Genomic DNA, 12,360 nt, shown 5'->3' with positions numbered 1-12,360 from the left:
TTAAATGTTTCAAAATCAATAATTTTATTGTTCCATTTTTAAAAATTTGACACATATTCTTGTATTGATAGCCAGTACTTTTTAAAAAACAAAAGAGTTTTTAATATATGCGCCATTTCCAGGTTAGTCTCGGGACTTATTGAACGATCTAGTACATCTAAACGAACATTTAATTGAAATCGAAAAATTAATTATGAGTGTATAATAAATGTAAACAAACAAAAAAATATGTGTATCGTTATAACAGCTATTTTTTTAAATGGTATTACGTCGGATAGTTAGAGAGCGATGATATTATTACATTTTGCTTGATTCGTGACATATATACCTTTGCCTTTTTATTTGATAAGAAAAAGTAAAGTGATCTATGGTCCACCGTCCAGGTCGAATTATTGCTTATGGTTAAAATAAATGACAAATTGTCAAAATAATTTCTCGTTGTCGTCGCACGTGTTGTTATCATCGTTGAAAGGCATTAATCCCAAAGAAAAAATAAAATAATTTTGATATAATTTAAGAAATTGCACATATATATATTAATATCAAAATGGGAAAAGTTAAAAAGCTCAAACCGTCACAAGTTGGAAAAAATGTAGGTCTCGCTGACCAAATCGAAGCCTCAAATGCAGTTAAAATTAAAAATAGAATTAAAGAAAAAAATAGACATGACGATGATGAAGATGTAAGTACTTAAGGTGCATACAGTAAACAAATGTGTTACTAAAAATACTTTGTATTGTTTATTTTCTATTTCAGTTTGTTAACGCAGACTTATCAAAGAAAATTTTGAAAGCTGCTCGAAGACAACAGGTTGAATTGAGCGGTGATGTTCCATCCGCTTCTAGAAATGCTGTGCTTTCAGTTAATTTTGATGGTAAATTGATTAATTTACTATTTTTTTTTTACCTATAAATTAAGCTATGGATTATAATACTTTAAGTAAGATATTTATATAAAATACTTATGTTTTGTTTAGAACCAGGATCTGACAATGATGATAATTCTGACCATGATGGTTTGGAACCTGATACATATTACGACAATATAGAAATTGATGAAGAGGAAGAGGAAACGCTGAAAATGTTTATGTCTTCGAAGCCAGAGAAGACAAGAACTTTAGCAGATATCATAAGAGATAAAATTACAGATAAATATACAGAACTACAAACTGAATACTCTGATGTGGAAACTTTAAAACTGCAAAATATTGATCCACGGTAAGATGCATTGTTAAAAATAATGCATTTGTAATATTGATAATTAACTTGCTTTTAACTAAATACTTAATTGTTATTGACAAATATTTCTGGACCTCCTTTGACAAGTGATATAATTAAAAATCACCATTTTACAAGAGTGCAAAAACAAGGTACTATCAAAATATTCTATTTCATGAACTAAGTGGGCTAGGTTCAATTTTATTATTTTCTTTTGTAGGCTAAAACACTCTCTTTTAATATACATTTAAGTATTTTGGTAAATATTTTACTTTAAAGGTAGCTTCCAAAAAAAAAAAAACAAAAACAATCACGCCTAAATCACAATGCATGTCAAATAGTGTTGAATATTTAGAGTGATTGACTACTGATATCAGGGAATAATTTGACAAAAATCTATATTCACAAATTTTCAACAGTTTTATCACTGCATAAAAAATAGTTTCTTAACTATAGCAGATAGAAGAACGGGAAACTTTTTTTATAATGTCCACATTAAAATCACAAAAAGGGCTTATGTCACACATCACAAGAGGAGCACAGATATAATTTTTTTATATATTGTGAAATCACTTATTTTGAAAAAATAATAGTATTATTAGCTGTTGAAAATATGTATGTATGAAATATGAACTTAGTGTACACTGAAATAGGCTTATATTGGTATGATATTTTTACCTCTATATCAATTTTATCAAAGTGATGTGAATCCAGAATTAATATTTGACATATTATGCTGCTTTGTTAATTGTTTTTAACTATATTTTATACCAGAGATTATTTAATTTAGTTCAGAGACAAGTAATACAGCATATATTGTTATAAATTAGGCTTTGAGTGTTGATACTGTGGTAATGTGGTGGTGCAATCACTAGATTGCATAAAAGAAATTCATTAACTTTATTTATTTATATCATCATCATCATCATTTCAGCCGATCACAGTCCACTGCTGGACATAGACCTCCATAAGTTCACTCCAAAAATGGTGAACTCGTGTATTTTGCCCATAGTCACCACGCTGGGCAGGCGGGTTGGTGACCACAGAGCTGTCTTTGTTGCACCGAAAACTGCTGCCCGTCTTCTGCCTTTGTATTTCAAAGCCAGCAGTTAGATGGCTATCTCGCCATCGGTCAGCTTTGTAAGTTCCAAGGTGGTAGTGAAACTGTGTTATCCCTTAGTCACCTCTTATGACACCCACGGGAAGAGAGGGGGTGGCTATCTTCTTTACTACCATAGCCACACATTAGTAGTTTATTTATGTAGTAGTTAAGTTTTTTTATATATCTGTAACAAATTATAAAATGATCTTTTTTTAGAATAAAAACAATGTATGAAGGTGTGAGGGATGTTTTACAAAAATATAGATCGGGCAAATTACCAAAAGCGTTTAAAATGATACCTCATCTGCAAAATTGGGAACAAATTTTATATATAACAGAGCCTACAACATGGTCTGCAGCAGCCATGTATCAGGTAAATAACATTCTAATGGAAATCATATTATTCGACTTGATATTAAAGATATAATACATACTGTAAGTTTATATCAAACATTTGTTGGATATTTCGTACAAATAATAGTTAAATTTGTAAGTGATATATGAATAACCTATGTTCTATTTCATAAAGTTTATTAAAAATGATTTTTTGATAATTAAGTGATTTTTTTTAGGCTACAAGGATATTTGCTTCCAATTTAAAAGAAAAAATGGCACAGAGATTTTACAATCTAGTACTTCTACCCCGAGTCCGTGATGACCTTGCCGAATACAAGAGATTGAATTTTCATTTGTATCAAGCTCTCAGAAAAGCATTATTTAAACCAGGAGCATTTATGAAGGGTATTTTATTACCTCTCTTGGAAGTAAGTTTAAGAGTGCCTATTTTTCTCAAAAGATTTTAATAATTTTAAATGATTTAGCCTGTAACATTCCACTGCTTAGCATAGGTCTCCTTTCCCACGTAGGAGAAGGATTGGAGGTTAACCATGTTAATACTCTGCTCCACTGCAGGATGGCGGATGACAAACAAATTTAAAATGAGATAAAAATTTCAACCATTTCATTCATTCATTTTCAACCATCTTATTAATATAATGTAATTAAAACTGACTTAAAAAAAAGGAGGAAGCATGCAATTCTTCTGTATTTTTTTTTCTTTTATGTGTGTCTACCGATTGTGATGATTCTTTTTTTATTCTTAAGCTGGTGCTTGATATGTGTACTCATTTAAATTAGAGAGATCTTCATCAGTACATTTCGTCTTTTAGACTACCTACATTGCATTACTTGTCTATGTAATTGAAGTTAGTTTTATTTAATTAACAATTATTTTATTTACTATTGGCGGTGTCGGCCAAGTAGAATAGTACCACCCCCTTTCTTCCCGTGAGGTCGTAAAAGGCGACCGAGGAATACACCTGGCTCAAAATCACCAGGGTCCTGGAAAAGGAAAACTTCAGTTGAAACCCAGAATGGGGTCTCTGTCAAGCATTTGTGGCATAGCTCTAAAATGCGAGAGGCTCCTGCAGCCGAACTGGCTCCACACGTATCGACTCGTCGTTCCTGTGGGCCTAGCCAGTGAGGTCGAGAGGGTGACGCGCAGAGCTTAGGCAAACCTGCGTTTTCCTGAAGAGTGTCCTAGGCGACACAGTGTCTGTCTGACACTCTCTAAATCAATGTAATAGACCGACCAAGGCCAATGAATGATGATTATTAAGCAAAAGTGAAAATAAAAATTATTTAAGTTGAGCAAAGTTTCTAGAAAAAAAGTTTGTGATCATAATTTTATAACAAACTGTGCTAATATTACGTGAAATTTGACTTATAAATTTTTTCATGTTTAGGCTGGTGATTGTACATTGCGTGAAGCTATAATTATCGGGTCAGTCCTTGCTCGGAACTCAGTACCTGTACTTCATTCAAGTGCAGCCCTATTAAAAATAGCAGAAATGGAATATACTGGTGCAAATTCTATATTTTTAAGAATTCTCTTTGATAAGAAATATGCACTGCCATATAGAGTAGTGGACTCAGTGGTTTTTCATTTCTTAAGGTAAATAGTAATTAGTTATAACAGCCATATTTTTTATTTTTGGTTTAAAAGTTACTGTTACATAAGAACATTAATTTTTGACGTGACGTTTAATAGATCGATGAATGCCGACGGCATGCACGAAAAAGGATGACTCATTGCGTTACGCTCATTGTCCCGTTACGCTCAGTGATGTTTTGTAATGACGTTGTCATGTTAAACTATCGTCCGTAAACCAACTTTACAGACAACCAATTTTTTAATTTTTTTAGTTGTTATATCTTAATTTATAGTTTTTATAAGAGAACATTTGAAAAAAAAAAATGTTTATTAAGATATAAAAAAAAACAACAATCTAAAGAATTAACTGCATTATCAACTTTAAGATGCCAAAAAATAAAAACTATAGTTAAAGACTCCAAATACGTAGGCTCATATAGTGATATTATAACATATGTAACAGTAAACTTCATATTTATTTTGTCCATTTATGATTAGATTCCAAAATGAGTCAAGAACACTACCCGTACTATGGCACCAGGCATTGCTTACTTTTGTGCAAAGGTATAAGGCTGATATTTCAACTGAACAACGAGATGCACTTTTGGAATTGTTGAGAAAACAGAGTCATCCTACAATAACTCCAGAAGTAAGTTTTATTATATGGAAACATGCAAAACACGAACATTGGTTCATGAACATGTTATTTTTAACCGACTTCCAAAAAAGGAGGAGGTTCTCAATTCGACTGTATTTTTTTTTTTTTTTTTTTTTTTTTTTTTTTTTTTTTTTTTTTTTTTTTTTATGTATGTTACATCAGAACTTTTGACCAGGTAGACCGATTTCGACAAATTTTGTTTTAATCGAAAGGTGGTGTGTGCCAATTGGTCCCATTTAAATTTATTTGAGATCTAACAACTACTTTTCGAATTATATCTAATAATGCGTTTTTACTTGACGCTTTTTTCGTCGACCTACGTTGTATTATACCGCATAACTTTCTACTGGGTGTACCGATTTTGATAATTCTTTTTTTGTTGGAAAGGGGATATCCCAAGTTTAGTACCATGATAAGGAAACCAGGATCTGATGATGGGATCCCAGAGAAATTGATGGAAATTCTTGAAAATCCGCAATAACTTTTTACTGGGTGTATCGATTTTGATAATTTTTACTTTAATCGAAAGCTGATGTTTATCATGTGGTCACATATAAATTTTATCGAGATCTGATAACTACCTTTTTGATTAATCTTTGATAACGCGTATTTACTTGACATTATTTTCGTCACCTTACGTTGTATTATACCTCATAACTTTTTACTGGGTGCACCGATTTTGACGTTTCTTATATAAATTAAAAGCTACTATTTGTCACGTGGTCCCATTCAAATTTAATTGAGATTTGATTCGTAATTTGTGAGTTATATCTAATATTGCGTATTTACTTGACGGTTTTTTCGTCACCCTACGTTGTATTATACGTTATATCTTTTTACTGGGTGCACTGATTTTGATCTTTTTTGTATAAATCAAAAGCTAATACTTGTCATGTCGTCCGTTTTAAATATGATTGAGATATAATGAGCAATTTTTGAGTAATCTTTGATGACACGTATTTACATGACGATGTTAAGACGACTGTGGTCATGTTCAATACTTTGCCACAACGCCATCTATCAAAATGTTATGAAATTACTTCGTTCACTATCGATCAAATTACAATATTCCACTAGAGTAGAGAGTAGCAGTTTATTCGTTATAAATATATTTGAGCTTTTAATTTTTGAGTTATCGCTAATACTGGGTATTTACTTGGCTATTTTACGTCGACCAACGTTATATTAACCTCATTACTATTTTACTGGGTGGACCGATATCGATGATTCTTTTTTTAATCGATAGGTGGTGCTTGTCATGTGGTCCCATTTAAATATAATTGAGATTTGACTCGAACTTTTTGAGCTATATCTGATATGGCGTATTTACTTGACTGTTTTTGGAGTTTTCTCCTTAAGAATCGATTTTCATTTAAGGCCCCGGAATGAAAAAATTGAACAGTAAAATCTACTGAGCGAATGACCTTGTTAGAGATGGCGTTCAGACGTTTTCTAATAACGCAATTAGGTTCCGATAGATGGCGTTATTGCATTAATTTATTCACAATTTGATATAGTAATAATATATTTCTTAGACTAGTAAGCCTTTTTGTGCCTATTTAGACAGTTGATCTGAAGGGGTAAACTCCAGTCGTGCATCGGAGCTGTGTGAAAACATGAACATTACATATTTTTAATAAAAAAGACATAAACCGTAATTCAATATAAATCCGCTTCAACTAAAAAACCCGCCGTAATAAGCGATGTCAGCGCTTCGCGCGAATCGACGACGGGCCTTTTATGAAATTTCTGCCTACAATCGCTAACAAAATGTTAGAAATAACAGTAGAACATTATATAATTCTACAATTTTATAATGTCGCGTTATATGGAATACGAACAAAGTATTACTATTTTTTCGTCGATCTACGTTGTATTACTCTTCGATGTAATTGAAGTCGGTTTTTTTTTCGTTTGCGAGCAAACACAATTATTTTACCAAACTATTGCAATTATCTTTTGTCATGTATTTATCTTAGTTTAGTTGGTGAATTATTTTATTATTTTCAGTAAACAAATTTGTTTTCTATGTCTACATTTAGTAAAAAAAAGAGAAGAAAAATGTACTTCTCTGTTAAACAGGTCAATTTTTCTTATCTCTGTTTCAAATTAAAAAAAAGTTATCAATATCAATTCCTAACTATTCTATATTATCTGATATTAAAGTTAAATATTCTTTTCTTACAGATACGACGAGAATTACACGCAGCAAAATGCCGTGATATAGAAAGAAATGAAAATGTACAAAGTAGTATGGCAGTTGAATAAGTTTTACTTATTAATAATTATATCAAATATATTTATTATATACACGAAATTTTTTCCATTTGTTCTTTTATGATTAAACATATTTAGTACAGAAATTTAAAAGATTTTATTGATAAACATTCAACATCAAGTTTAGTCACAAAAATGCATGAACAATATTGCATCACACATACATAACAACTTGCAAAGTGGTGTGGTGGATAATTATGTTGTGTTAAATCATAGAATAAAAATGATTAATCCTATTTTATTATAATTGGTATGGTATAATTAGTCAGTTTTTTTTTTCATTTGTGAGCAAACAAGTATTTTTTAATAAGTTTGGATTGATAAAGACTTTTGTAACAGTTATGCCATAAAAGAGGAGATACTATCTTCCACTTAAAACGAAAATTTTGCTTGCGCAATCCCTTCTTTTACCTATCCTCGACTATGCAGATGTGTGCTATTTGGATGTGACACAAGAGCTACTTAATAAATTAGATTGAAGAGAAGAAGAATTAGAATGCGTCTGCAAAATCTTGCGATATGCTTCATCTTTGTTTCACGAAAATATGATCACGTATCCCAATTTCGTGCTCAACTTATGTGGCTCCCAATCCACCTTCGCCGTGATATGTACATCCTTTCTTTTGTATATAACATACTCCATGATCAAAATTCTCCCTCCTATTCTCTCTCCATCTTCCTACCTCGACACGTTCTAGAAGGTCTTGCATAACATCAATGCTTGAAGTCCCTAGACATAACACCAACTTCTTACTCAATTTCTTCACTATATGTGCTGTAACGCTTTGCAATCGTTTACCAAAAGTGATCCAAGAAAGCACTTCAATTTATACTTTTAAGCACAAGCTAAGAAATCATCTTTTCTCCGAATTCAGGAACCTCTCATAATGGATATAGTCTCAATGTATGTATATATTTATTTATTTATTTATGTATGTATGTGCGTGCGTGCGTGTGTGTGTTTTTTTCTCCTTCCCCAGAGGTATGGAAAAAACCTCTGGCGTCAACTTCCTCTTTCCCCACGGAACCGCCGCTAGGCATTACTTTGTGGAGGGAGGCTCCAGCTACTGCTCTTCCGTCATGCTGATGTCATGGGTTTTATTTTCCGACCGCTTTCTTTCCAACCGACGGAGCTCCTGAAGAACTTCCGTCGCAAAAGCGCTTGTCGCCTGCCATGCTGCCTCCGACGATAGCACAACTTCTATCAGAGACTGGCTGAATTTTCTTCGTAAGGGCCTCTGACCAGGTACTACGTAACATGTCGAAACGAGGACACGCAAAGTACACGTGCTCCGCCTCTTCACTGACTCCTGGGCAGGATGGGCATATCGGAGACATATCCCGCTTATATTTATAGAGGTATTCCCGATAGCACCCATGTCCTGAGATCATTTGTGTCAAGTAGTAATTGACCTCACCATGATTACGGTTTAACCAGACATCAACCTGTGGCATAAGACGGTAGGTCCATCTGCCTTTTGTACTGGTATCCCACTTCAACTGCCATCGTCGTATGCTATTTAGTCGTTCTTCCTTGGCAAGTTCTCTAGGGCTCAGTGTGGTCGTTACTTTACGGTGGTAAAGGGCTTTCCGTTCTTCGGCTAGTACTTCAATTGGCAGCATCCCAGCAATAACGTTCACAGCATCGTCAGACACTGCGAAAAGCACTGGCAATTTTTAAAGCGCTCAGCCGATATACTGGTGCAATTTTTCTTCGTACTTCCTGTATTTTAAGCGCATCGGCCCAGATGGGGATTCCATAGGTGAGTACAAATGTTACTACAGACGTCAGTAACGCCCTCCTCCTCTGCTTCGGGCCTCCTATGTTGGGCATTAGCCGTGATAATGTTGCTCTGACCACCAATCATAACGCCCAAATACCGAAGAGACGGCTGAGATGTGATTTCATGAGCTCCGACTTGCAGTGTGATGGTTTCTAGCCGCATCCTGCTAGTAATGAGTACTGCCTCAGTCTTGTGCTCCGCTAACTGCAGTCCAACTGTGTTCATCCAGTGGCTAATCTTTTCGATGGTAGCGTCAAAAGCGATGGTAATTTCTTCGAGACGCTTTGCAACGACTACTACGGCCACATCATCTGCATATGCCACGGGTTTGGCGTCTTTTGGAAGTTGTAGTTTTAATAACCCGTCATACATGATATACCACAAAAGTGAGTCTAATACTGAGCCCTGGGGCACTCCTCCAGTGACTTTGTATGTTTTCGGACTAGTCTTTGTATCATATTTTAGGATCCTGTCAGAAAAGTAGCTTGCAACCATCCTTCGTAAGTATCCTGGTACCTTCATTTTGTAAAGAGATTTCATAATGCAATCCCACTTGACGGAATTAAAGGCATTTTTTATGTCTAACGTTGCTACCAGGCAGTACTTATTCGTACCTCTCTTCCATCAGGTTTCAGCGATTGCGTCCTTAGCTGTATTGACGACAACGCTAATTGCGTCCAAGGTAGAGCGTCTTTTCCAAAAGCCGTATTGGTTGCTGGCAAGTAGCGGTTCGACTGCTGCTTCGATCCTCCTGTGTTTTATGCGTTCGAGTATTTTGCCAGCAGTATCCAACATACAGAGCGGACGATAGGATGTTGGTTCTTCCGGAGGGTTCTTTCCCTTGGGGAAGAGGACTAGCCTCTGTTGTTTCCACATAGATGGGAATGTATCTTCTGTGAGGCAATTGTTATAGACGTCAAGAAATATTGCAGGCACTGCTTTGATGGCAGCTGTTAGTGCAATATTTGGAATTCCATCAAGACCCGGAGCTTTCGTATTCCCTACTCTAGACCACGCTTTGAACAGCTCATTTTCTGTAATGGGTGGAAATTCTTCTGTTTCATATTGCTCTATCTGACGATGTAGTTGCATTAGGTGGGGAAACAGCGTGGCAACGATCTTGCCTAGGAGTTTGGGACAAGTGGGCGATGGCATTGGCTGGCTCTTCAGACGAGTCATGAGTACCTTGTACGGCCTGCCCCATGGGTCATCTTCTACCTCAAGTATCAACTCGTTCCAACATCGTCTTTTGCTATCTTTGATGGCTTTGTTCAATCTTTGGTGCGTTTTTTTATATACTGCCACCAGTTCCTCATAGTTTGGTCTATTTCTACAGCGTTGTGCTGCTCTTCTCGCCTTAAGACACTTTTTATGGAGATTATCGATATCCTCGTTCCACCAACGCATCGATGAAGGCCTGGTTATAGCACGTTTCCTAGGCATGGAGGTGTCGCAGGCTTCTGTAATTTTCTTCATCAGATATTTTGCCACATTTTCAGCATTTCCATCACTGATTGGTTCTCTATTAAGAGCCACCATGAAGACTTCTTATGTATGTATGTATTTATTTATGTATGTATGTATTTTATGTATATATTTACATGTTCATGGAAGTGTGTATGTAGTCAAGTATACATGTATTTTATATTATTAATTCTGAATAAGTTTATAGATTTATTCTCACCACCATGTGTAGACTGGTAGAGATCTCTTCTAGAGATAAGTTCGCCCTTGCCAACTTTCTTTGTAAATATGATTTGCTTGTTTCTTTTTTTTTAAAGTGCAATAAAAAATATATATTTGGTGGAAAATACCAGCACGAGAGGCAAAAGGTTAACCTTTTTATGTAAATGTACTAAAATATTTAGTTTTTTAAGGCACATTATCCTGTTTGAGACAGCTGAATTATTTTATTTGCTTAAAAAGCAAATTGTATTTACTGATTGTAATTACTGAACAATAGGCATAGATCAAGTAAAAAGAATAGATAACGCACTTAGAACAAAAAAGTGAAGCCACTTTTTTAAATATGTGTGAGTGAGTGAAGTGTTGACACTTTTTAAAAAAAGTCCCTGAAAAATTTATTAAATGGGATTAAACACAATTAATTTAATATAGGTAAAATGGGTATGCGTAAATAAAAATCTGTTTTATAGTTTTAAATATATTTACTCCTTTTTGCTTCAAATTGTTAAATAAATCTATTGCAGCCATGTTTTGATTTAATGAATTATATAAATCTGTGTCAAAGAAAATTGCGTTTTTAAGTAATTGATGATTCCTCTGAAGGGCAAGTTCCTGTTTTAAAGACGCCTAACTCTTTGCTGTAATGATTTAATTTTTTTAATTTTTTTTTAAAATAAAGTTCCTGCTTTTTTAACTTTTCTCTTAGTTTGTTTTCTAGGTGTATCAAAGATTGAATCTTGGTTAACGACTAATTTAAGACTCATCCGGTAGGTCCTAGAACAAAAAATTCAACATTAAAATACCTAGTAGTAAGTAGTAGTATATACGTGATGGTACTCTGCGAAGTCCACGTTTTGTACCGTACATGTCAGCTTTATCAAAATGGTTTGAACAAACCACACTAGATGAGGACGGCTGTCGTTGTAGTTCATTTCAGCTCAGTCGCACAGCAGCTACCTATTCTATCTATCTCCTATTAAAATATTCGTTGGAAACCTAAAATCATGATATTAAGTAGTAAAATATGAGTAGTTAATTCACAAATTTAAACAGACAAAAACGAGTTAAAAATTCATATTGACTTCAATTTAGGTAAAACATAAAATCACACAATAAAAAAAACACAATAATGATGTCCACTTTCTACTTAATTATTTTTCTATGATTGCCTACAATTTACTTACCCGCATTTTGGGCTAATGGAAATGAAAATTACTGGTAACACTCCCTCGGTACGTCATTTCGGGGCATAGAAATTATAAGTTCCGAATAACCTCAATATTATTTTGGAATAACAAAAAATATAAAGTTTTGTATGTATTTACATGTGAAACGATATTTCTTCAGACTTTTTGTTCACTTTGGTATTGTTTTTGCACCATTTAATTACAAAAGAACGGCATTTTATAGGCAAAGTTACTGTATGAGGCCTCGTGAGATACTAACGAAAATGAGCGTAGTTTGATGCATATGTGAGCGTGAGCGCGTGTGTTTACTTGAAGGAGCCGAGTTTTGTGGCTTCACTAACAACAAAGGCCGCGCATTATCTACTTTTTTTTACTTCATCTATGACAATAGGATGAAAATTGAAACTGTTGAAATACCCACAAATAAAACTAAAAATAAGTTGTAATAAAATTACTTTTCTTTTTTAAATAAAGTTTTGGTTGAATCTATTGTAAGAAAAAAATAAATTTATTATT

The 12,360-nt window shown here is 34.0% G+C and overlaps 1 protein-coding gene across 1 annotated transcript; it reads left to right on the top strand.

The window, feature by feature from the left end:
* Nucleotides 1-394: 394 nt before the first annotated feature.
* On the top strand, nt 395-7,273 carry LOC123660446 (bystin). Its single transcript, XM_045595530.1, has 8 exons — nt 395-682; nt 757-874; nt 977-1,217; nt 2,536-2,692; nt 2,892-3,083; nt 4,065-4,273; nt 4,751-4,901; nt 7,098-7,273. The coding sequence occupies exons 1-8, from the start codon at nt 548-550 to the stop codon at nt 7,176-7,178; spliced, it is 1,284 nt and encodes a 427-aa protein (XP_045451486.1). The 5' UTR covers nt 395-547; the 3' UTR covers nt 7,179-7,273.
* Nucleotides 7,274-12,360: the final 5,087 nt, after the last annotated feature.

Source organism: Melitaea cinxia, chromosome 2, assembly GCF_905220565.1.
Source record: "Melitaea cinxia chromosome 2, ilMelCinx1.1, whole genome shotgun sequence".
In the NCBI taxonomy this organism is placed as follows: domain Eukaryota; kingdom Metazoa; phylum Arthropoda; class Insecta; order Lepidoptera; family Nymphalidae; genus Melitaea; species Melitaea cinxia.
Note: the sequence above shows the minus strand (reverse complement) of the source record. Positions and strands in the feature narration are given on the sequence as shown.